This window comes from Podarcis pityusensis (genome assembly GCF_964106645.2).
Source record: "Podarcis pityusensis genome assembly, chromosome: 16".
Taxonomy (NCBI): domain Eukaryota; kingdom Metazoa; phylum Chordata; class Lepidosauria; order Squamata; family Lacertidae; genus Podarcis; species Podarcis pityusensis.
The window spans coordinates 16328814-16355800 of NC_138041.1; the positions used below are offsets into that span (position 1 = coordinate 16328814).

The 26987-nt window shown below is 45.8% G+C and overlaps 1 protein-coding gene across 9 annotated transcripts in view; it reads right to left on the reverse strand.

Annotated features, from left to right (window-relative positions):
- ARHGEF2 (Rho/Rac guanine nucleotide exchange factor 2) overlaps positions 1-26987 on the reverse strand; it is a 121938-nt gene that overhangs the window by 73369 nt on the left and 21582 nt on the right. For 6 of the 9 annotated variants that reach the window (XM_080984443.1, XM_080984441.1, XM_080984442.1 and 3 more), the window contains 5 exons: positions 23671-24012; positions 18327-18498; positions 17283-17394; positions 15159-15198; positions 10537-10669 (listed from right to left, as the gene is read on the reverse strand). In XM_080984443.1, the coding sequence (XP_080840569.1) occupies positions 10537-10669; positions 15159-15198; positions 17283-17394; positions 18327-18498; positions 23671-23954 (741 nt within the window). In that variant the 5' untranslated portion in view covers positions 23955-24012. Of the gene's footprint in view, positions 1-10536; positions 10670-15158; positions 15199-17282; positions 17395-17824; positions 17921-18326; positions 18499-23670; positions 24013-25023; positions 25286-26987 lie in introns of those variants that run through there. The other 3 variants (XM_080984439.1, XM_080984444.1, XM_080984445.1) reach the window with 3 other exon arrangements.

Here is a 26987-nt window from a genome sequence, read left to right on the forward strand (position 1 = left end):
GGTGTATTTTGAGGGAGAGGCCACAGGAAGAGTTGTGTGCTGCAGGCCTGCCTTGCACTCGCTAAGCTAGTCTGCTGACCTCAAGTGCAGGGCAGGAGGACACTGACACATCACCAGTGTTCATCAAATACAATTCAACTGCCAATCTGGCACAACTGCCAATCACCACAGGAAGTAATATGACTTGGGCCGGCCCTCCTTGGAGAGTCTCATAGGAGTCTCCCAGATTTAAACGTCATGAACACGGCCTCAGCTCAGGTTTCTCCCTTTCTGTTTTAGCAATAAAGCGCTGAGCCCAAAGGGCAGGAACCACCTGTGCAAACAGGCCACTTTTGAACTCCAAATCTGTTTATGCGGACCGCTTCAAGACAGGCAAAAGGGCCTGATGCAATCATTGCACAAAGCATGCCGTGTCCTCCCAGACTGGCGGGGAACAGCTGGACCCGTTTTTTCTCCCCTTCTAACCCAAATCAGCTGGAGATCCCTTTCAAGTTGGAGACGGGGAAAGAAATCCGTTCCTAATGACAAGCCCCAGATTTCCTGAAAGGAATCGTGAGCTGGAGAGGAAAGGAGCAAGGAATCAGCCCCTCCTTCTTCCCCAGGCGACAATGACCACAAAATGCACACAGGGGCAGACACCCTGGATAGGTAAGCAAAAGGGAGCTCACACAATGAAGCAGGTATCAAAGGCCAGATTGAGCAAGGGGCTAATTGGGGTAAAATTCGAGCCCAGGCAGACCAAACCCAAAGCAGTTTTGTTACCCGAGGCAATTAATCCACCTGCTCCTCAACGCACTGACTACATTACAGAGCATTCTGTGATATCGCAGCAGGCAGCTTGGAGTTCAAGTACACACAACCGTGTGGCACGTCTGTTTGTTTCAATGCAGGTCTATCCCATTCTCATAAACAGTGGCAGGGTGCCCCCCTCAACCCAGCTTTCGAGCAAAGGAGGTATGTGTGAGAAGGGAGTGCTATTTCCCCTGAGTCTCTCTCCCCTACCTCCCCCCCCCCTTGTACTGGCCAACATTTTTCTCTTCAATCAACTGAGCTCAGATGGGGCTACCATGCATAGGGTGAGAGGCTACAGGAAGATGGGATGGGAAAAGTTCAGCTCACTTCACAGGTGTGGCCATTACTGCTTCAAAAAGAGCACACTCTGTCCACTTTATTTACTACTTAAGTTATTCTTTCTCCACTTAAATCTCAGCTTTCAACCTTATGAGCCCCCCAGGTGGCTTGCCAGAATCATTTTAAACTACTGGAGTAAAACGAGGTAGGCATAAGACAATTTCTTTTTGGGGCTGAGAAAGATAATAGCATAGTAAATGCCAGACAAGCAGATCAAGAGTTCCCCAAGCAGGGTGCCACCAGAAAAAAGGCCCTGTACTACCACTTAGACACAATTGGGGCAGGTGAGGGTTTTAAAAAATGATGCAGTACCAGGTTTAGCACTAGGGTTGAGGTGTGCAGGCTACAAGCAACAGCCAGTTTTAACCCTTCTGCCAGTGAACTTTCCCCCCCCCCATCCGAAAACAGCTGGCGTTTGGGAGTTTTGTGGATACTGATGGCAGCAGTTCTCCGTGGTCTCTCCTGGAGATGCTGCAGGGTATTGTACCTGGTACCCTTTGTCTGAAAAGCAGATGCTCTGCCACTGAGCCACAGCCTGTCCCTATTGAATTGAGTAGGACTGATCCAAGCTAGTAATTTGAAGTTAAGTTCTTAACAGTGTATGCACGGTTTCTCATTTCCTCTCCTCCCTATTCAGAAGCCCAGTCAAGAATGCAATTGTAAGGAAATGTCTTTAAGAAGGAGGAGGGAAAGAAAGCTTTGCAGCAGCCTAGAGGGGCACAGAGGGCAAGCATTTACACATCAAAGCCATCACTGGGCAGAGCCTGACCATGTTAAACAGCTGGCTGGTAATCTAGATTCCCTCCCCCCCCACTTCCTTACAGAAATGAGAGAGGGGAGAAGGGGCACAAGACTGAGATTAGATCTGGAATCCTGGGCTAAACTACGTACTTCTCTATGAAGAAGGAAAATAATCTTGGCCCAAAGCTGTGGATTCCTAGGCAGGCTTCCCTTTTGTGTGTTTTGAGAAATGAAGGAAATGCTCTGAACTTCAAGGAGGAAGGACGTTGTCATCAAAGACGCTTGAAAAGAGAGGCTCACCATCCCAAAGTGCTTTTATTATTATTATTATTATTATTTTTAAAGTGCAGCCTGTAGCTGGTGAACTAAGATATCACAAACCGGATGTTAGAAACTGTTACATATTTATTTTTTTTACATTATTTGGGGGCAGCAGCAACCCTGGCATCTTTCAAGTTTTCCCTTCCCTTCCCCACCCTTGCTAGAAACAGTTAGCTCAGTGGGGAGAGCAGCCAATGTCTAGAGGAGCTGGCCATGATGGCTGGGGCTGGTGGGAGTTGTAGTCCAAAACACCTGGAGGGAACCAGGTTGGCGGAGCCTGCCATAGAGAGAGGTAAGGAAGGAGCACATCACATGTTTAAAGCACATGACACCCCCTCCCCACAAACAAATAATCCTGGTAACTGTAGTTTGTAAAGGTTGCTGGAAATTGTACCTTTGCGAAAGGAAAACTACAGTTCCCGGGATTGGGGGGGGGGGCTCATGTGCTTTGGATGTGTGTTGAACATGCTTTAAATTTGTAGTGTGGATCTGGTGGTGACTGGAATTTTGTGCCTTGTGAAAATAAGGGGGCAAGGGAGCTTGGATCCTCATCCTTCCAAGGCCATCCTAAGACATTTCCGTGCCGAAGGCCCACCTTGCATACAGTAATCGACATGGGGCACAGCCTTGAGGGAATTTATCCTGGCATGGGCTCTACTGAAATGAAAGGAAGCTGGTCAGACTATATCTGGAGACATAAGAGCATAGGATCAGAGGCCATGGTCTATCTAGTCCAGCATCCTGTTCTCACAATGGCCTACCGGATGCCTGTGGAAAAACCAGCAAGGAGGATCCGAGCACAAAAGCCCTCTCCCCTCCTGCGGCTTCTAGCAACTGATATTGAGAAGCACTGCAGCTCCAACTGTGGAGGCAGACCATACCATTGCCATCATGTGTCTAGTGTGACCACATGGCCCAAGTAGAGCATGCCCAGAGGAGGTGAGCAGAGTGGGGAGGAAGCCGGGAAGCTAAATCTTCTCTGTGGAATGGTTGAAAGAGTTGGAGAAAAGAAGATGAAGGGGAGACACAGTTCTGGTCACCTCACCTCAAAAAGGATGTAAAAGTTTCCAAAAGGAGCAACTGAAATCATCAAGGGGATGGAGCAACTCCTCTGCGAATAAAGGTTGTAGCATTTGGGATTTTATAGTTTGCAGAAAAGGCAAGCAAGAGGCAATGTGATGAAGGTTTATAAAAATATGTGCGGCATTGAGAGAGTGGACAGAGAGAAGTTTTTCTCCCTCTCTCCTAATATTAGAACTCGTGGACATCCAGTGAAGCGCAGAGTTAAACTATGAAACTCACTCCCATGGGAGGCAATGATGGCCACCAACCTAAAATGGCTTTAAAAGAGGCTTAGACAAATTCATGAAGGCTATAACAGAAGGTATGTCCTACCTCCACTGTTGGAGGCAGCAATGGTTCTGAATACCAGTTGTTGGAAACCACAGGCAGGGAGGGGGTTCTGGGGCTTGGGTTCCTCCTTGCTGGTTTCCCCCATGAACCTGTTTTGCCACTGTGAGAACAGGATCCTGGACTATAGATGGGCCAATGACCTGACCCATCTTAACGTTGCAATCTTCGAATCATATCTGAAAGTCTGTCATGCAAAAGCAGACTAGTTCTCTGTAGCTCCGCGGGGTGGGATTAGAAACAGTGGGTCAAGAGCGGCTTGGATAATTGCACGGAAGGAGATTTTGGCCACATTGTAGGAGAAGCTTCCTAAGGGTAGCAGCTGTTCCATACTGGCACAGACCGCTGGGGCGGGGGGTCGCTCTCCTTCGCTGTAGGTACTTAAGCAGAGTCTGGGCAGCCATCTGTCAGGGATGTTGAGGTTGTATCCTGCACTGTGAATCCTGCATTAAGCCAGGAGGGGCATGCTAGGCAACCTCCAAGGCCTTCCCAGTGGCTCTCAGAGTATCTCTTGTGCAGCAGCCTTTCCTTCTAGAGGGGCTTTTGCCAGAGAAACATCTCACTGGGCTGTGCTTCCTCAGTCAGATCAGAATCCATTACAGTTATATTAGATGTAGTGGATTAGTAGAGCCTCCATATTCAGCAGGAGCCTACCACTAAATACCAGCATCAAGCGACATGTCCAAGATGCAGCCTTTCTGCCCTACTCGTGGGCTGGGAAATAGGGAGGTGGACTTGAGGGACGTTTGTTCCCCTTGCCCCTGGCATCATTCTTAGACTCTGATTTGGACACCCACAATCTGCCTCCTCCTATTTGTGCTGTGCTAGAGCCACCACTAGCCTTGCGCATCCTAAGCGTGTGAGGAAAGCCCCATTTTCTCTGGCTCTGCTCCCAAGGAAACAATGGCTGGAAGCTCCTTCCAAACCAAAGAGGCCATGGCTGAAAAAGCCCAGGGTGGTGTCCTTAATCGCTGTGTAAACAAACCCTCGCCTGGCATGAGGCAGGAAAAGGCCACGACTTCCTCTGACCTCACCACTCCAGAGGCTGTTGTACAAGATACAGGGAGTTTTTTGAGGAACTGAGAGAAGCTGAGGAGAAGGCAGATTTAGGGGCTCAGGGTCTTGGAAGGGCCAGCGCCTCTGGTTCCCAAGGATAAGCTAAATCAAGACTTAGTGTGGATATGCAAACAGGTGGGGTCTCCTAAAGAGGAGAAGGTGCCTGCTCTGTACCTTCTCTGGTCTTTCTGCTGCTGCACTCAGGCATGGTTTGATGTGTTGTCCAGAACCAGACTTGGACCCCATCTGCCCTATCTGTTTAAAGCAGTACCATGCCACTGCTTCCTCCATAGCATCCCCCCAAGAATCCTGGGAAGTGCAGTTTGTTAAGGGCGCTAAGAGTGACTAGGAGACACCCACCCACTGCTCCAAATTCCCCTCACAAAGCTCCATTTCCCAGAGTTCCCTGGGAAGAGGGACTGACTGTTAAACACCTCTGGGAATTGTAGCTCTGTGGCGGGGGGGGGAGTAGAGGTCTCCTAACAACCCTCAGCATCCTTAATAAATCACACTTCCCAGAATTCTTTGGGGGAACCTGTGACTGTTTAAAGTGCCATGGTCCTGCTTTAAATGGATAGTGCAGCTGGGGCTGTCACCAATGGAAGCGAAAGCCTTGAAAAAGGTCAATATGGAGGTCAAATGGCCGAAATATTGGGAAATTTTGGAACAAGACGGAGATAGACTGAAATTGCAGTTTTGAAAAACTAAAAAACAAAGTGCGAGACTGGCTTCATTATTATCAGATAATGGAGGCATTTAAATTGGACAGGAAAATTGGCTTCCAGGTGGAAAGATCCAAATTAGAAACAGAATTGTTAGAACCCAAAACTAAGAATTTGTCAAGAATGTATAACTTGCTGCTGAAATGGAATACTCAAGATGAAACGGTAAAATCGGCTATGATTAAATGGGCACAGGACGTTGGACATAACATTATGTTTGCTGACTGGGAACAGTTATGGACCACAGGTATGAAATTTACGGCATGTAATGCCTTAAGAGAGAATATTATGAAAATGATTTACAGGTGGTACATAACCCCAGTCAAGCTTGTGAAAATCTATCACTTGCCCAATAACAAATGTTGGAAATGTAAAGAAACTGAAGGTACATTTTTTCACCTTTGGTGGACGTGCCCAAAGATTAAGGCTTTCTGGGAAAAGATATATAATGAATTAAAAAAGGTATTTAAGTATACCTTTCCTAAGAAACCAGAGGCCTTTCTCCTGGGCATAGTGGGCCAAATGGTGTTAAAAAAGGATAGAACTTTCTTTATGTATGCAACAACAGCAGCAAGAATACTCATCGCAAAGTATTGGAAGACACAAGAACTTCCCACGCTGGAGGAATGGCAGATGAAACTTATGGACTATATGGAATTGGCGGAAATGACTGGCAGAATCCGTGACCAGGGAGAAGAGTCGATGGAGGAAGACTGGAAGAAATTCAAAGACTATCTTCAGAAACACTGCAAAATTAAGGAATGTTAGTGTGATGTTGGATTGAAAATAAGTGGTTTCCAGCTGTACAGGTTAAAGTTAAGGATAGATTAAGATTAAAGATCAAGATTAAAGATGTTTAAAGAAATGGAAATTTGATAATAAAAGGGAAAAATTTAAAGGTATATGACATTAAGAACAAGGATTAGGTTTAAAAAAAAGTTGAAGTTATATATTTTAATATTTTATTAAATTAAAGATTGGGTTTAAAAAAGTGGAAAAGAAACTGCTGGACAAATAATGTAGATTGGAATACAAAAGAGGGAGGTATGAGGAAGTCCAGAAAATAAGTAATTTAAAATTGGGAATGGAAAAGAGAGTTTGTTTTTAATTGTTATGTTTTGTGTTTTTATTGTTAAATTTTGTTTTTTTGTGTGTGTGTGGTTTTTCTTTTTTCTTTGTTTAAAACCTTAATAAAAAATTATTTAAAAAAATAAAAATAAATGGATAGTGCAGCTGGGGCCTCACACATGTGTCGAAAGGCATAGATAGCACATGACATTTTGCTGCCTGAGGCAAAAGCAAGACAGCACCTTCCCCTGTTCCACCTGCTTAAACCATTCATGAATGAGACACTGATAGCGCGTGGTCTGATAGAGGTACCCTGCTCTTGATGGGTTACAATCCCTCTGAAGGAGCAGGCACATAGCTCAGGGGTACTTCTGAATCCTTTGCTGTCACTTGAAACTCTAGTGGCCTCAGTTGATGAAGTACCTTCCATTAGCTTTGACTGCTGGCCCAGCTGTGCTCCTATCTGGAAAGGGATAGCCTAATGTCTGGTACCTATGCTCTGGTAATGCCTAGGTTGGACTACTGCATTGTGCTATATGTGGGGCTGCCTTTAGGTTTGGAAACTGCAGCTGGCGCAAAATTTTGATGGCAAAAACAAACAGAAGCATGGGCCTAGATCAAGTAAAACAACAGAAATAGTTAACTGACCAATCACATCGGTTCTGCCCCCCACAAAAAGCCCTGCCCCCCCCAAAAAAAACTTGGCTACACTCATGGAAGGAAAAGGGTTAAGCGGCCTTATCCATTCACCTCCCCATCCCTCCAACTACGGCAAGGTGAGGGGCGGGGGTCAAACCTCAGTGGCACAACCTTGGCATTGCATGCAAAAATGTCCTGGGTTCAACCCCTAGTGTCTCAAGGGAGCAGGTGCTGGAAAAGACTATTTTTCTGCCCAAGGCCCCCTCTGGAGAGGCCCTGCAGGTCTGAGTAAATAGCACCAGGCTGAGTGGGTGAATGGTCGGACATTGTGCAAGGCAGCTTCCCTAAAACATGAAGTCTCAAGTGCTGCTTCCAGTTTAGTTTTAAAAGCGGGGAGTAGGAGAGAAGTTATTATGTACTGCTGAGCATATAAGGTGCCTTTTGGCCCTCAGTGATGTAGACTTAGAAGATAGTTGTGGTGGATGAGTAGGGAACCAAATCAAGACTGCAAAACACTGCACATTTTCTTTTATAAAATCACTATAGAACTGGCCAAAATGGTAGACTTTGCTCATTTTCAAAGTGGGGAAACAGCACCACCTCTTGAACAGTTTTGCCACTCTCTCACCCGCCCCGAGTCTGGTTAAGTATAAATGCTCAGATCTTAGTCAGTTTGGAGTCACAATGAGAAAGACTCATTCCTGCTTGCGTATCCTGTGCCTCTGGAGAGTAGCAAAATAGTTGGAACAGGGGGGTTCTCCCCACCTTTTTACGAGGAGCCACCAAGCTGCATCAAAAGCTATAGATTTAGCAGCTGTGCTCCTGCAATGCTTTTTAGGAAAAGGCTCTCCCAAATATAATCAAATTGACAAAGTGTTAATTGAGATTGTCCATACAGAGATAGGTGATGTAATTAGGCTGATCTATACACACACCAAAGCTAGGAATCACTCGGGGCCCAAAGGCATGCTCTGGGAGCAGTGGGGAGAAAAGGACACCTCAGAGAACAGCAGGATTTGCAGAATGGTACAGGCTGCAGCAGTGTACATTACACAAGTAATTCCTGTCAAAGCAAACCCAAATACAACTTTTTTTTAAAAGGCCACATACAATTTTTAAATAAAATAGGACAGGCCCCCATCAGTGTTGGCAACCCGCTGATTGACGAAGGCGCACCTGTTTAGGAAAGCAATACCCCGGACATGAACTTCTGGTTTTATTATTCTAACTATTTTAATTGCGATGCTTTATAATTTTTTGTTTTATTGTGCATTGTAATTAAGGATTTTACTGTGCATTTTAATTAAAGATTGATTCTATAGTTGTAAACTGCTTAGAAGCCTTTTTTATTATTACTATTGCATTTATATTCCACCTTTATCTCCAGGAGCTCAAGGAGGCATGTCCATAGTTCTCCATCTCCCCATTTTATCCTTGCAGCAACTCTGTGAGGTAGGTTAGGTGAGTGACTGGCCCAGAGTCACCTGTTGAGCTTCCTGGTTTAGTGGGGGCTTATGTCTTCGTCTTGCCCAGGTCCTACTCCAACACTCTAACCACTACACCACACTGGCTCTCAAATTTTGACATACAAGTGGCATATAAATTAATTATTATTAACTATAATAATTAATTAATGGTTATAAATGTAATTATTATGATTAATAATAACAACAATCACTGCGAACAAGGGCTCACATTGCGCCAGAGCCTAAACTTTGGGAGCGTGAGACAGCAGGTACAGAGTGCTGTTCTCCCAGTTCAAAGGTAATCAAAGCCCAACACACAGACTGCTGCTGGCCAAGGAGGAAGGAAGGAGTCAGCAGGTTTTCCCACCCCTTTGTTTCTGCTGCACCAGCTCCAAGATCAGGCCCCTCAAGGAACCTGAAGCCTGCAGCAGTAGTTTCTGCATTTTTACACTAGTGAGTGGCCTGCCAGTGCTAAGCCCCCAGCAGGGGCTCTGCCATATCCTAATTTCCTCCAAAGGCAGGGACCAGGGGTTAGGATTGCACTGGTAATCCCAAATAGGAGGCGGGGGTGGGGATCAGTAGGATCTGCTTTAAGTGCTGGCACGGAAACAAAGTTGAAAAGTCCAACATAAAAATACCCAGAATAAAGGAGAAAGACACTAGCACTCCCCCCTCCCGTAAGAATCTATAAGCATCAACACATTTAAATTAATACATGAAATCAAATTGAGAGGCCACCTTGGACGTTTAGTAGACCCAAAGTGAGATGAAAATGGGTGGGTGGGTGGGACGGACACAGACAGACAGACAGACACACAGACACAGACACAGACACAGACACAGACACAGACACAGACAGACAGACACACACACACACACACACACTCTCTACTGGGAAAGTAATGCACAATTTCACAGGGGTGTTCAAATACATGTTATCCAATTGTTATGGAGTATCAAAAGCACACTTTCAGAGCCCAAATAGCTGCTTCTTTTTTTAAAGAGCTAAGCAATATAAAAAGCAGCCAACATGTGATGGGGAGACTTGTAGGGCATGTGTCAGCTTGGGGAGGAGTGGGGACTTTTCCATTCTGAAAACAATGCTGGAGAGTGAAAACCACCACCCCTCAACACTGTGGCTCACACATACATCCCAGGCTACTATTGCTTGAAAAAACAAAGTAGGGCTTTTTTTTGGGGGGGGGGGGGAGACACATCTAGTTTGGCCCTAAGGCATAGTGTTTTAAGAAGCAAATTACCAATGCCTGAAGTTAACAGATGGGTTTAAGGAACTGCAAAGATGAAGAAGTTAACAAGACAAAGAGAAAATGAGATCTCAATGTTAAACAACCCAAAATCTTACATTGGACAGCTGGTCCCATTAACTCTGGAATATAGCTATAATGGAGAAAACTACGCATAATATGAGATTTCAACAAGGACTAGAAGCTCCAGACACTTTTTATATGGTTTGACATTCTGGTGTTATGCATACAATGGAACCATCATTTTCAAGGCAACCCTTCTGCAAGCCTGGCAAATCTGGAACTATACTTGATAATTAGGATAATGCTGATATTGTTTACTTGGATTTTGTTATTTTAACTCACGTGCAACTGTACTCATTTTACATGCTTATTTTATAGTTTGCTTTTCCTCTTTTGATTTTCATCTGTTATAACAGTTTTCTTTGTTTTATATACACTATAAAATGAAATAAGAAACATTCACCAAACGAAAGAAAGAAAATGAGATGCTGAGAAAACCTGTGAGCACTTTGTTCAGGGGTTTTTTGGGGGGAGGGGCGTGAAACCTGCACTAGGAAACTGATTGAAAACAATTAATTTTCTTTACTGTAGGCATTAAGCTGTTAAACAGGAGAGATTTGGAGGCCGTGTACAAATCGATGCTTATACAGGATCAGTTTCACATGGATGAAAGACACAGCAATGAAATCAAACTGTAAACTTCCAAGGCCCTACCTTTGACTTCCCAGTCATCTTCTTTAAGAAGCTGAGGGTCCGCCCCAGGGTGGTCCCCTCCCTCTGCGGGTGCACCTGGTCTTCGGCCTCCACCGTGGTGGCGTCCAGCCGCCCGCAGCTCCCAGCGCCGAAGCTGAAAGCATGGAAAAAGTGAGAAAGGAGGAAGGTGGCAAAACAAGCACACACTCACTCACTCACTGGTACCCAAGCCAAACAATCCCCCTTTTTGTTGTTATTGTTTCTAGGCCAGGAAGTAGGGAGGGGCCGGCTCCCTTGGCGGCCCCCAGTGACCTCAGAGGGTGGCTGCTCCTATTCCCGGCTGGGGAGAGGCAGCACAGAAGCATCACTGTTTGCTTAAGCTCCACTAGCAGCGAGCAGAAAAGAGGCAGGCTGCACATCATCACCTGGGCCATGAGCAGAGATTTCAGTGCCCCAGAACCTCTCGCAGGCAGAGAGGCTCCCCCTCTGTGCCCATCTTGGGGTCTCTCCTGAAAAGGACTTCCATTAGTGCAGGAATCGACTGCCACGGATCTTTCACTGCTACCCTCAAATTTGAGCTCATCACTCCAATCATTAAAAAAAAAAAACAGTTTAAAGCCTTGGTGCTTCCCTTTAAAGCCCTAAGCGGCTTGACATCCAAATTCCTGAAAGCACACCCTTCTGCCCATTCCAGCTTGCTGACAGCCTCAGATCTTCTGCTGAGATCCTGATCCAAGTGCCTTCCTTACTGGAAGCGCAGGATGCAAATCCCAAAGAAGAGGTCTGGAATAGCATCCCCCAACAGGCAATCCTGGTGCCGACTTAATGATGTTTTCAGCACTGGGTTAATACATTTTAATTTACATCTTAATTCCCGTAATCCCTCACTCCGCTTTGTAATTCCTACCTGCTGTCTTTTATTGCAGATGCTCAGGTGAGTTTCTTATTGTATTGTATTAGGTTAGTTATCTATATCTGTTTTGATTAAACCGATTAAAGAGCCAGAATGTTTTTGCGGTTAGAGTGTTGAACTACTAGGACCTGGGAGAGATCAGGGTTCAAATCCCTGCTCAGCTGTGAAGTTCATTAGTTGTGACTTTGAGCTCAGTCACTGCCTCTCAGCCTAACCTACCTCACAGGATTGTTACTGGGATTATATGAGGAGGGGGAGAACAATGTACATCACCTTGAACTCCTGGGAGAAAAGATGGGATATAAATGCAAAACAACAACAACAGCCTGTCTCAAAAGTCAAAGCGGGGGTAACATATACAGTAATAATCTTATTATTATTTGTCTCTTATGAAGAGAACAAGATCTCCACCCCCTTTATATATTCTGGGGGAAAGTATTACTGAACTTCATTTATTTAGCACATTTGTACCCCACCCTTCAGCCAAAAGGGCTTCGACAGCAGCTCACATGCAATCCCTACCTGCAGGCTTACAATCTAAAAAATGTGGCATGTAAGGAAAAGGGACGGGGAGGGAAGAGGAAAACCAAAACCAAAACTCAGGCACCAGTTTCTGAACAGCTGTTCCTATAGTGCCCAGCTGGCACAGTTCAGGGGCAGGAGGTGCCTGGTGGAGCTGCCACAGCAGTGCTGATAGAGCAAACTCTGCTTCCTAGCTCTCCCACTGCTGGAAAGGCAAGACACAGCTCCTAAAGAAGGCAGCCCATGGAATAGCAGAAGTCCTACCAGATGAGTCCTGGTAATGAAGATGGGAATACGAATTGGCAGGGGCAGCGATGGGGAAGAACAGACACATTCTCAAATACTGGGGTGGGGGAGACTGTAATCTGAATTTACAGAGAGGATGGTGGTGATAATGTGTGATTGAGAATGCTGGGATTTTTATGGGACAGCCCCCGACCTCTCCTCCATCTCTTGTCTTTGACTTCCTCAGCATAAGTTAAGCCCTCTGTGCCAGAAGGTATTTTCAATATGTATATTTTGTTTGATTTAAGAATTTATAAACTGCTTTATATAGACTAAGCAGTCAACAAGAATATATAAAACCAACCAACCAAATAATAAAACAAAATCACGAAGCTTTAATAAAAACTCTTCCTGTGAATTGGCTGCAAACGAAGAACAGCAATTCAGCCGGGGGAAGGCCTGAGATAGGTGCTGCTGCTTTTTTAATTGTTTTATTTAACCCAATGTTGACATGTTCCATATCCAAATGTTAAAATTTATGGAGCAAGCAAGTTTGCTTACTGGGGGTGGGTATTTGGTGAAAACTCCACTTTGGATGTTGTCATTCACTAAGCTGCATAACAAACAACACATGGTCAAGAGTTGTCTGGGGTACAATTTTCTCATGTTCAGTGCCTGTCTCTTCTTTAAGTTGTCCCCCTTTTACAAATCTGCCTATGCCTCAGGAGGTGTGTCAGAAAGCTCTCCCCCTCGGGAGGGGCAGATTAGTCAATTTCAATTACTTTCTGCTTCTCATTTTCCCAATCTTAAACGCAGTTCTCCACATTTCCAGTTTGTATTAAAAAGTCCTCAGGAAAACCCATCATAATTTTACTATGGTTTCTCTTAATATACACATTTTTGCATGCAACTTTGCCAAATAGACACATTTAGCAAAGCAATTTTCCTAATGCATCGAAAACAGGGGTGGGGAAAGTATTTTTGCTCTCAATACCCTATTCTTATCAGGATTGGCTTTGCAGGCCAAATTTGTCAGGCCACTGTCCTGTCAATCATGTGATACTGTTATGATGTCACACGATTGCCGGGCAGGTGAAGCTGCCAGCACCCTCCTGTCAAAATTCTTCATGCAGCTTTGCAGGTCTTCCCACACTTCCCCCTTAAACCCAGTACTGGGGGTTTAAAAGAAGAACACAGGGAGACTTGCAAAGGCAACCACTATAGAGCAGTTTGTCTTAAAGCTGTAACAGGTCTTTTGAAGTAGCCTCCATCCTGTTCTTCTAAGGGGGAGGTTGCTTCAAAGTGTGTACAGTATTTGCCAAGCACTTTAAGACAGGATTGACTGCCTGTGCTCCTTTCTCTCTCTCTTCCACTTAACTCTAGAGAAAAAGGTGTTTTTGCAAGCAAAGGCAAGGAGGGGTGGGTGTGTCTCCTGTGCTCTGGTTTGCTTGCAAAATGCTCCCTTTAAGATCAGAGCAAGATGCAGACTTAGAAGGGAAGAGGGAAGAGACTGGCAGTGACTTCTGTGAGTCTCCTCGTCCTTTTAAGTCCCTAATCTTACAGTGATCTCTAATCTCCATTCACCAGCAGATGAGCAGAGATTAAATCCTACTGCTAGGTCTTGGGATCCAATGCAAGGTTAAATCCTGCCCTCCTGCCCATCAGCTGATGTCACCACTGACGTCAGCTGATGGGAGTGGTTTGGGAAAAACAGCCTGATGGGCCAAAATGGACCCTCTGGAGGTCCAAGATAGGTCCATTTGCCATAAATTCTCCACCACCGATTTAAAAAGTTTTTAAAAACATTTAATATCTTTAAAAACTCAATGTGGTATACAGTACACTGTGTACAATGGAAAAACAATTTGCATTAAGACAAAAATATACCCTAAAAGAAATAAAACAGTTATTTATCTATTTAATGCCCTTCTATCCCATATTTTAATTTTCTTTATTTATTGAATTTATATATCGCCCTATACCCGGAGGTCTCAGGGTGGCTCACAGAACATATTTTTCTCCAAGGAGCTCAAGATGGCATATATGGTTCTCCCCCTCATTTAATCTTCACAGCAACCCTGCAAGGTACGTAAGGCTGAGAGGAGTGACAGTCCCATGGCCACATAGTGAGCTTCATAGCCAAGTGGGGATTTGAACCCTCATCTCTCAGGTCCTAGTGCAACACTCCAACCACTATGCTATACTGGCTCTTAACTGGCTCAGCAACTAGATTTTGTAGTGGGGGTGGCAATTTTTTTCCTTTTCACCCAAGGTCACGCCCAGTGAGTTTCATGGCTGAGGGGATTTGAACCCTGGTTTCTTCCAGGTCCTAGCCCAGCACTCTAACCACTGCACCACACTGTTTTATTTTATAAAACAGATTGGGGGGGATTCTTACACATAGGTCAGGGTCCGAGCATGCATTTTTGTACATGATTTTCACTAGCATGCACGTTTATATGCAGGTTTTACCCCAGTATATGCATTTTTGTAATGACTTGGCTGGAGAACTACACTGCAAAATTCAGAGAAGTGTAGGTTTCAAAGGAGGGCTGCATCACTAGCTCTCCACGTCAACCCTAAAGCACTTGGCCTACGCATATCCCTGGTTGCTTTCTTTTTTGTATCCTCCCCACCCCAACCCCACTGCCTGCAGACCTCTAAAAATAAAACTGGTGCCAGTGATCCCTAGAGGGTAGGGGAGAAGGAGGTTTTCCTGGAGCATCAAGGGACTGTCAGTGGGGAAGATTTAACATTAGTCATAATTAAACAGCTACGATTCTCCCCTTCAAAGTTAGACCTGTTATGGAAAAGTTGGATTACACATCTGAGCAGTGCAAAGAGAATCGTGCAAATGCGGCCATATCAGCCAAACAATGCTGCCATTCCCCTTGAGACCAAGGACTCCCAGGTCAGGAGCTGAGCTACGAGCTCAAATCCCACCACCCTCAGTCATATCTGAAGGGCAAGAAGTGTGACTCACCCATTGGACAGGCTCACAGTGTCACCATAAAGGGAGATCCCTGGCAAGGGAAGGGAGAAGAGACATATTTTATCTACTTGAATGACAAGGTATATATCCCACCTTTCTACTTCAGAAAGTCCTCATGTGTTACCTGCTTTAAAATCACAACAGTGAAATATCAACAATGAAAACCATGGAAACAAAACTGACAGCGACAAGGAGGGTGATTCCAGATGGGGGCAGATCTTAATGCTGGAAATGGGTTGTTGAGATATCATAGAACCAGAATTGTAAAGTTCAAGCCCCTGAAACGCAAGAATACGCAATTGTCCCTAACGGGGATCAAACCTGCAACCTTGACATTATCATCGCACAGGGCTTGTTTGCAACAAGTTTTCCCCCCTCTTCTTATACAAATATTGAGGCACATGGTCACCCAGAGCTACCAGTATATGCAAATGTCTGCCTCATTTAAGACTATAGAACATTTATTCTTAATAATAATGGAACTCACAGGTGGATAATACTTTTATTTTTACATGTCTTTATTATTTTGTATTATTATTTATTATTTGTAAAAGGAATCTTTGCATGAGTTAATATTTTATTACCCATTTGGAGCTGTGTTGTATTTTTATACATTTGACCTTCTGGTCAGTCATACTTTACAGTTTATATTTTTGATTCTTTGTTTCTTCTCTTTTTGTTATGTTTGCACATTTTGTTGCTGTTAATAATAAATTAATACTTAAAAAACAAGGTTTTTTTGAACACTGGATTTTCATATAAAAGATAAACCCAGATTTTTAGGGAGGGGGGGATATGGACTAGCATTTTGATGCCAATAATGGTGCCTGGGGGCTGCAAAAAAACACACAAAAAAAACTTCCAAGCATGAGCAGCCCCCATCATACAATAAACCTCCATCTGGAAGCCCCACAACTAAAGCAGCAGCATAAGCAGAGCGAAACTGCAGAAGTTAATTACTGATTAAAACCCCAGCAGTACAGAACAGGGAACAACAACAGGGACATCTCCCTGGAGAGGGAATTTCAGAGGTGGAGTGGAATTGCAGAGAGCGCCCCCTCTCCAGCCACAACCCCACCTGACTTTCAAAGGCAGCTGGCAGCTGGATGAAGACCTCATTTCAGAAGGGAGTCTTAACTGGAGGGAAGACTTCACCTGAGAGAGCAGGTGGTCCTTCAGACACCACCTGCTCTTGGTCTGTTTTGGTGTTTGAACATGCAAGAACCCCACAGAGGGAGCAATGAGGAGCGGCTAGAGGCTCAGTGGTAGAACATCCACTCTGCATGCCTGGGGCTGAACCCAGGCTCCAGAAAATCCTACTTTTTAAAAACACAGTGGAACAACGGTGCAATTTCCCCAGGTGTAATGACCCATTGTGCCAATTATGGCCTATATAGATTGCTCTAGCCATTTCCCTCTCTATGATCCACCTCTCCTCTCTAGGAATCATCACTTAACCCAGTGCTTCCCTAATGTTTTCAGGCCACCACACCCGTGGTTCCATAACCTCACCTCCAGTGCCCCATACCCTATAAAAACATTGTTCAGAATAGCAGTTTGCACAATCCACTATGGAAGATAATAACACAAAAGAATTCAAAACACTAACAATTAATTGCACTTTCGTTCAAAATCTAGTTAAAACTATTCAGTTTAATTAATTCAACAAAACTGATGAATTTGACCCAACGACACCACCAGCACCCCACTCAGGAAATCCCACCACCCCCTCAGGTAGCACTACCACCCACATTGGGAATCACTAAAAGAGAATCACTTTCCTTTTCATATAGCATAGCCTTTATAATGTTTTCTTCCCTGAAGCCCCCCCCCCTTTAAATTGCACTTGGGGTGGCTAATCATGATCAGAAGTACTGTGAGAGCAAAAGCCAGCATTTAACCCCCCCCTCCCCCAAGCCTAGTGAAAATCACCCTCCCTTTCCCCTCACAAACATATGGGGCTGGGGAAAGTGCGCCAGCCTGGCTACAGAATGTTATTTGGATTCCAGAGTTCTGGAACCAGAGTTTCAATTCCACTTCCAGGATAGCAGTGATTGGGTGCTGCTTAATGGTCCATGCCTAGAAATGCCCCACCCCACAAGTCTCCACACTCACCATCTGCTTCTGCCGGGTAGCTGTCGATGCCACTCATGGAAACAGATTTGGACAGAGAGCTGCCATTGGAGTTCTGGGATGCATGATATGATTGCATCCTCTGGGCATGTTCCTGAAAATGAGAGCGGGCTATTAATGTCACAAACACCACCACCAACCCTGGGCAAAGGATTCCTCACTTCAGCAGCAGGAGGGCATAGAAATCTGGGACACGTACACTCTACCGACCTAAAGCCCAACTTACTACTTCTCTAGCTTTCAGTAAACTAAAAGCTACCCACTTCTTCATTATTATTTCAGAAGTCACCCATGGCCGGTCCTTAATGAAACTTGGCTGAAACTAAGTTTTGATACAGGCTGAAGTGAGGGGAAGATAAAACCACATTCTTAATATGACGTTCTACCGTTTTTAGCAACCATTATGACAACAACAAAGGAGAATATGCAAGAGCTTATTTTCAGTCACTAAACCTGCTTGAAATGCCATGGGATCCCCTAAAGCATCTGAAACTGGATATTCATTCTTTCATTGACATGGATACCTGTAAGCTAAATGGGTCCAGAGGGCCTCTCTCTCTCTCTCCACACAGGTGTATCAGGAGACGCTCCAACCTCCTCCACCTGCTCCTAGGGCCCCAGCCAATAGCCAGAGCAGTTGGAAATTCTGTTCCAACTGCCAGCTGCCCAGGGACTGCAACAGCCAAAGGGGAGGGTCACTCTGGCCTCTAACCTTGGCTAGAGGAGCAAGGGCCACTGAGCCACTGCACTGCCTCCATCCATGCTAGGGAAAATCAACCTGGCCCTGAAGGGGAGATGCAAGTGACTGTCAACATCTTGCTGCCTCATTCTAGCATGATCAAATCAATCCCTCCTGTAACTTCCTTCTGTCTAATATGACCCCTTTGTTTCCTATCCTTTTTCATCTGTAAGCCAGGCGTCTACGTACAGCGTCTTCCACCAACATTTTGCATCCTAAATTTTAACAAAATGACCTTTTGGGGGGTCTGGAAAGTGGGAATAAAAAATCTAAACATACATCCGTACCTGAGAGAATTCCTGGTCATCCTCCTCTTCATCCTGAGAGAGCATGGACTCCGTCTCATCGTTGCTACGGATGATAGGGGCTCGGCGGGGGTCCCTTTGGCTCTGAGGATGTCCGTCCAGTTGCTCGGTGGAGGAGTCAACTTCCTCGTGGGCTAGTCCTTTCATACTCATGCTGGAAAGGAAGCCAATCAGACAGTCAAGAGCTTAAATGTGATCCCATGTTGAGCTACCCACACCCAGTTATAAAGGACCTCCCCACTGCAGACTCAAACCTGAGCATTTTTCAAAAGTGCACAGACATAGGAGGGTGCAACTGCTAAAATAGTGGTTGCACCAAGTTCACACTCACAGCCTGATATCAGTTTCCCAACTTGCTATGCACTCATGTGCGGGCCAGCTAGCCAAACCAGTGTGGCATAGAGGATAGTGTGCTAGGCCAAGACCTTGGAGGCCAAACAGCTGCGAGAACCGTGGCCTCCAAGGTCTTGTTGGCCCAGCTCACTAACTTCTATGCCACACTGGTTTGGCTAGCTGGCCTGCACACGAGTGCATGGCCATACTCACTATACTCACCAGAGCTTGCTGGACTTGACATCCATCAGAAACCCAGCAAATCCCTTCTGTGCGTAATGTGATTTTTGTCTCTCTCCCACCACCACCTTCCCAAAGCTCTTGAGAAGCTGCTTCTGACTTGTAGAGGCACACTTCCTTCTCTAGAGCTCCCCACCGCTGAAAACATTTGCAGAAGTGGGGAGAGTTTCAGTCTTTCCAAGCAACTCTTTTTGCAGAGAAAGGGAAGGCAAGGGGGGTGGCGCTGGAAATCCCAAGTGGGTTTGTCCTCAAGTCAGAGGCAGAGGAGCTATACTCCAATATATGCTATTTAATTCTAATAATAATAATAATAATAATAATAATATTACAACAATTTATTACATGCCCTTCACCCTAAGGTGAATTACAACAATTAAACCACAATATTAAAAACAGTTTTAAGCAACATACAAACACAGAAACAAGGTGGGCCCTAAAACATACATTTCAAGGGTCAAAGGTCAGGGTAAAGATCCACTAATCTTGGTGCCAAAGATGGTAGGGAAGAAGGTGGTATTTCAAGTTTTGGGGGATCTGAATTGTTTAGGGTTTTGAACGCTAAGGTGAGCACCTTTAATTGGGCCTGGAACAAGCAGCTGTTTCAAAACACAGGTGTTAAAGGGAACCCCAGCCAGAAATCTGACTGCAGCATTTTGTCAGACATCAAGGTTGAATAGTTAAAAAGGTATGATAAAGTTAATTTTAAAAATTGCCTTATACAGAGTCAGACAAATTGACCCATCTTGGTACTGCTTACATTGAATGGCAGTGGCTCTCCAGATTTTTCAGGCAGGGGGCATTCCTAGCCCTACTTGGGGAAGCCAGGGATTGAACCAATGTCTTCAAATCTCCCTGCAAACAAATTAGGATGCTCAGTGAACAGGTTGGCTGGAATAGACCTTAGCAAGGAAACACCTTGCTGCCAGCAGGGGGCAACCCAAGACTAGTTTGGATGGGACCATCCAACCAAGCTGAGTTTGGGAAGATCTCCACTCCATGCCACAGAGTTCAGGTGCTTCCAGGTGCAAGTTTACAGTCAAGTGTTGGAATAGCAGTGAAAATGGTAGCTGGAAAAATGGTAGAGGTACCAATTCCTTACACAGAGTGGGGCTGGGAGGAACAGACCTGAGACAGCACCCCTGCGTAGAAGCAGCCAACTCACACAGCACATAAATTCTGGGGGATTTGCTGCCACAAGGTGCAGTGATGGCTGCAAACTTAGACAACTTTAACAGGAGGTCAGACAAATTCATATAGAATTCAGAAGGGTATCAATGGCTACCAGTCACAATGGCAATGTTTCTTTTACTTATTTATTGCAATTATATCCTACCTTGTCCCTCCAAGGAGCTCAAAGTGGGTCTCCCCCTCCTCCTTTAATCCGCACAACAATCTTGCAAGGTAGGTTAAGCCAAAAGGCAGTGACTAGCTCAAGGCCACCCTGTGAGCTTCATGGCCTGGTGGAAATTTGAATCCTGGTCTCTCCTAGGTCCATGTCCAACACTCTAACCACTGCACCACACTGGCTCAATCTTTTACCTCTTCTATCCGATGTGGCCAGCCAGGGTCAGAAGCAAAAGTGGGCAGAGCAATAGATGTGTACAGTAGGGTACATTCTATTCAACGTTTCTGTACACACACACACACACACCTCTCTATGCAGGCAAGCAAGAGGCATTAACACAGTTCAAGGACACATTCCAGCCAGGTAAGAGCACTTGATAAAGGTGAGCAGCAGAGGCAGAGAGTGGCCATGCCCAAAGGCAGGACCCAGAGAGGCCTGGAGGGCTCTATTTGGATACACACCCACCCACCCCGAGCCTGAGATCTCACATGCCTGCTTTATGATGCTGGGTCCCAAGAGCTTCCAAATTTTACAATAATTCGGACCATTTTCTTCACATTTCCTAGCTAGCTGAAGAAGTGAACTATTTTGAGCACCTGCAGAGAGCTAGGCCCTCATCACTGCAGGCTGTACAATTAAATTGGATTTGGTGTTCTTTTGCAACAGACCCATCCTCCACCCCCGTAAAGCAACCTGGAGGTTTTCATAGGGAGGAAAGTCACAGGAAAATGCACCAGACAGACAGTGTGAAATAACAATTGCTTGATGCAACATCTTATACCCTTCCCCACAAATGAGAATGAATACAGTGGTTCCATAGTTTACAAACTTAATCCGTTCCGGAAGTCCGTTCTTAAACCAAAGACATGCTTTCCCATAGCAGTGGGGGACTCAATTTACAAATGGAACACACTCAACAGGAAGCAAAACATGTTCTACTTCCAACGCAAAGTTCACAAACCAAAACACCTACTTCTGGGTTTGCAGCATTCTTAATCCAAGTTGTTCATAAACTAAGCTGTTCTTAAACCAAGGTACCACTGTACTCAATAAGCAGCCCAATGTTCCCTAACCATCACCCCACAAACAAATCTGGATGAATGCCAAGAAAGCAGCCTTTCTGTGGTCTGGATGACGGTTTTGTGTGGACACCCCACAACCATTCTATATTAAATGGTTTGTGTAGGAGCAGCCACAGGGTGCTCCCAGGTGACCTGTTTATTAAGAATTCAATCCTGTTTGTTGTTTTTTTGCAGGGAGGTTAGATGACAAAGAAAGTGTTATTCCATATTTTCTATTGCATTTGCTCAATACTTATTTTCTCATCACTCATTACTGCAAAAAGTTTATCACGGGGGCAAGCAAATTTGTTGGAATGTGATTGAATGCCTACCTGAAGTTAGTCTGTATTTGTGAGCTTCTACTAAAATACATGAGCACAAGAACTGAGGTGCATCATATTTCCCACTAAGATATTTAACAGAGTGTCTGAAAGCTGAAAAACAACGGTGCTTGTAACAAGACAAAAAGGGAGACAGGGATTTTCCAGAAACCTGGATCAGAAAATAGGAGCTGTACCAAGTAAAGAGTGGCAGTTGAAGTAAGTATGTGTGTGTGTGTGTGAGAGAGAGAGAGAGAGAGAGAGAGAGAGAGAGGGAGGGAGAGAGAGAGAGAGAGAGAGAGAGAGAGAGAGAGAGAGAGACTGACTGAATAGAGCACTTCCAGGTGTGGGTTTATTGTGAGATGGGTGCTCCTCACGCAGGCAATGATTGATTGATTGGCCTGCACAGCCCACCTTTTTCTCCTAGGAGCTCAAGGTGGTGAACAGAGTTCTTTCCCTCTTCATTTAATCCCTACAACAATCCTATGAGGTAGGTTACCGTAGGTTGAGAGGCAGGGACTGGCCCATGGTCACCCAGGCAGCTTCACGTGGCCGAGTGGGGATTTGAACCCTGGTCTCCCAGCTCCTACTCTGATACTCTAACCACCAGCTCTCAGCATCCACAGGACCTAATTAGTATCAAAACACCATCTTGTATTTCTACCCCACCCCGAATTTATTCCAGATCTACCCTTTCAGTTACAAAAAAAACCCACCCTGTGTTGCCCACAATGCATTTGCAATATCTGCTGCCTTCTGGAGCAACCAGTAGAAGCCTGGGATATGCTCAGCCCTGCTTAAAGACCGCCTTTTCCTGAGTGAGGTCAGCTTCTGGCTTGAACAAGCACCTGGCATAGTTTTCCACTCAGGGTCAAGCCCTAGCACCACCCTTGCGATAAATTCAGTCTCCCCCACCCTTGCCAGCCTTGCTGTTTTAAGCTCTTAAAAGAGTACAAAGGCTCCCTGAACATGGAACTAGCTAGAACCTCAGAGCCTAAACTCTCCTACAGAAACAGTGCGACAGATATGCAGCCCCAGAAGCCAAGGCTTTGTCCAGACACCATAGATCAGGAAGGGCTATTTTCCAAGACAGGCTGCTGAGAGGGAGAGATAAAAGGGGAACAAAAGCAGCAGAGACTGATGGGAAGACCAAAAAAGGACACATGACTTCAGAAAAAGAAGCTGGGCATCACTTGCAGAATCTGAAAGACTCTATTCCCACAAATGAGATTTTTCAGGGGAGCCCTTCTCTCAGCCTCATCACCCTCAGAGGCATGCTTGGTGGGCTAACAGGAGAGGGCCTTCTCAGCAGCTGCTCCTAAGCTTTCAAACTCCCTTCCTACAGAAGTTAGACTGGCTCTTTCTTTGTTTTCCTTCTGCCAGCAGGTGAAGACTTTCCTGTTCCAACAGGTTCTTGGAAATGGACTGTTTTTAAGGAAAGGGCTGGTGCTGTGATGTTTTTTATTGCAATTATCTGATAGTTCTTATATGTAGTTTTAAGTTTACCCATGTTTAATTGTTGTTTAATTATTGTGGTCCCCCCCCCCCACTGGTCTCTATTTTATCTGAAAGCCGCCTTGAGTCCATGTCAGAGGAAAAGGTGAGATATAAATAAATAAATAACTATCATCATCATCATCATCATCTACCCTCTTGAAAGGACACTAGGATCGCTTCCACATTACCTGTTTACCCAGCTTTCTTCCTGATTTATTTGCAGGGTGGTTATACTCAGATGATTACATGGGTTGCTCACTGAGCATCCATCCTGATTTGTTTGCAGGGAAGTTATATGACTGTCGCATCAAGTAATTGCTAACACACTTTCCTGTGCATCTCCCCATTACATTTCTTACCGCAAAAAGTCTAATTTTGTATGGGAGTGGCAGGTTTATGGTCTGCGGGGCCCTATGTGCATTCCTTTCTGGGGTTGCCTTTCCCTGTCAGAGTACCTGGAGGCAAATTCCCCTTCACCACAAACAGACAGATGAATGACCAATTACATTTCTAATATTACTATGGTTTACCTTCGCTGATCAAAATCCGGGTCATCCTCAAGCACTTTCCCTGGCTCCCAGCTGTGTCTCCGGAAGGAGTCGTAGGCATGACCAGAACTCCCAAGGATGCCCAACCTGCGCATGTTAACACCCAGGAATCGATCTTCCTCCTCCTCCTCCTCTTCCTCTTCCATCTCTTCCCAGCCTCCTGCGGGAGGCTCCACAGCTGACAAGCAGCGGCGCTTCTGGACCCGTGAAGGGCAAGGGGTGCATTCACAGGGGCTCAGGACCAGCTCGGAGGCAGAACTGCTCATTCCCCAAGGAGCTCGTGGATCCAAAAGGCAGAAAGGCTTTGCGGAATGAAAAGGGGGGCTGGAGAAAGAGGGTGCTGATGTTAAAAAAAGAGCATAGCCCAGCTTGCAAAAACCATCACATATTTTTATTACCCTTGTACATACTCTTGTATCAGTTTACCTGCAAAATCCACTCAACCACTTCTATCTATGGAACTGGCACTGTTACAGGCGCTACATAATACCTGTTCTGCAGTGGTGAGAAATTGGGCTTTCTTTTCAGTGTGGCGGCACCCACACTTTGGAACTCCCTGCCATTTGACATCAGGCAGGCGTCTTCACTGTATTGTCATGGTGCTTTCTTAAGGTTTTAAAGAGTTGTTTTTAGCTGTTTTTAGCACCAATAATTTTATCGTTTTAGTCTTTCGTAAACTGCTTTGAGGGTTGTTGTTGTTTTATTTTTTACCATCAAGGAGTGTGTATGTGTTACTCATTTATTTCACGTTCCTGGGTCCTGCTTTACTGCGCTTGGTTGGCAGGCCTGCTGAGTCACATGCCGCACTACTTTTGCAGGATACAGATCCTTCTGTAACTCTGCAGGTGGCGAGATTCCTGAATGCGGTTATCTCACACACAAAAACCACCAAAAACAACAACATCAAAAACTAATCGGACAGTTTTGAAGAGAGTGCATGTCGGATCTCGTCTTCAGTTTTCCTTTTTCTGGGATCCGTCCCTTGGAGCTCTCCGGGCCCCAAGCTGTTATCTGGCTCTGCTCAATGACCCACCCCTGCATCATGGTGTTCACCTTCTGGTGCCGAATATATCGGTCTTTATGCCTCTGTGCTTTTATGTTTGTACATACTTTATGGGCTAATAGCCATAAATAAATAAATAAATAAATAAATAAATAAATAAATAAATTATTTCACTTGGGTCCTGAAATACTAAATGGAAAGATCCAACTCTGTAAAGATGCCCTGCCTGATGACTCTTTCACAAGCCCCTTATTCAGGCAGAATCAATATATGCAGGTGGGGGGGTGCCAGGATCATGCCCGCTGACCCTACTCACATCAGCAGGCTCATACCTTTGTAGGCAGCGGCACAGTTCAGGAAACCCAGCCATCGTGGAAAGACAGGGCCAATGGGCACAAACCCAATCTCACTCCCTTGTCTGGACAGGGCCGTACACACCTATTTGCAGGCCTCCCTGAGGCCTATATAGTGTTGGCAAAGCGGGAACGCAATTTCTAGAGGAACCCAGAACCCCAACCATCAAATCTACACCAGGGTTGGGGGGACCTCAGGCCCAGGGGCCAAATGTGGACCTGCAGGCATCTCCCAAAATACATTTTGGGGTGCGGGGTGTGAAAATGCCTCAGCCCCTAGGAGTTGGCGCCTTTGGAGCAGCTGTTTGGGAAAGGTGCCGAGAGTTCTTAAAAAGCCCCTATTCCCCCTCACAGAGCTACAATTCCCAGTTACCTGGGAAGACAGATATGTTTGTTAAGCCACTCTGGGAAATGTAGCTTTCTTAAGGGACTAAGGTGTTATGTAGTGTAGTTTCACCCTGGGCCAACAGGGGGATACTGTATATAGTTTTCACTCAGGTCTGTAGATAGTTTTCACTCAGGTCCGCGCCAGTTATTTTTGGCGGGAACTCTGGGCTGTTGTGGTTACAATGTTGATAGCCGGCTGCCTATAAATACAGGCCGGCTGAGCTGTTCGCAGTCAGTTCTATTCCAGCTTGCCATAATAAAGAGCTACTTGAAGAAATCGCTGTGCCGGCTGCTATGTCAACCCACGACCTAACACTGGCGACGAGGATGGGATCGATGGACATCAGAGCACAGCCAGATGCGGCCAGCCTCTGAACTGAGCTGAATCACTGAGCTGAATCACAGAGCGAAATCACTGAGCGAAATCACTGGGCAGAACCAATTCAGAGCTGACTGTTCTGGCTAGAGCACTGTGTTCCATCCATTGCCCTTCACGCCGGCATCGGAATCATGGCTTCACTTGTGCCTCTACCGCCGTTTGCGCCAGCCTCTGAATCATGGGACTCCTACCTCGCTCGGTTCGACTGCTACCTCCAAGCCAACGAGCTGACAGCAGTATCACAGGATCGGAAGCGGGGCCTATTCCTCAGCCTCTGTGGGCCTGAGGTGTTTGAGACGGCCCGAGCGTTGGTTGCGCCTGAAGCAGTCCAGGCAACACCATGGGACACGATCCAAGAGAAGCTCCGCAACCACTACGCACCAAAGCCGTCCAAGATTGCTGCCCGCCATGCGTTCTACCACCGGAACCAGGCAGAGGGGGAGTCAATCAACAACTACACCACCGCCCTGCGACAGGCTGCAATGCACTGTGAGTTCCGAGACTTAGACGATGCCCTGATGGATCGAATCGTCTGCGGGGTCCGGGACATCCATCTGCAACGGCGCCTCCTAGCCAAGCCAGACCTCACGCTACAGAAAGCCATTGAGGAGGCTGTGGCCTCAGAAGCTGCTGAACGCTCCGCCCAGGAGATCCGCAAGTCCAGCAGCCCGCGTCTTGCTAGGGAGCCAGTTCCGGTGCATCATGAAGAGGCCAGCAGTGAGGAGGCATCCTCCAGTGAAGACGATGACGTGCACCAGACAAAGCGGGAGCGCAGGAAGTTCCAACTGAAGTCCAAGGGCCAACCGGAATGTGCTGGCTGCGGAGGCAACCATTCCCGTGCCCAGTGTCGATTCAGAGACGCCATCTGTAGGAAGTGTTCCAGAAGGGGCCACATCGCTAAGGTCTGCCGATCGGCTCCGTCTGACACCCCCCCTTCATCGACTCGCAAGTCCAAGTCTTCACTCCAGTCTGCCAAGGAAAGTTGTTTCGCTCTCACCAACTGCCACTGCCCGTCTGGAACCACGATTGGCCAAACCGACTCGCCTACGCGACGCAAGCTGAACGTCACGGTGCTCATTGAAGGAGCTCCATGTGACATGGAGATCGACACCGGGTCTGCCCTGTCCATCGTGTCATGGAGCACCATCAAAAGACTGGTACCCAGAGTGTCCAAAAG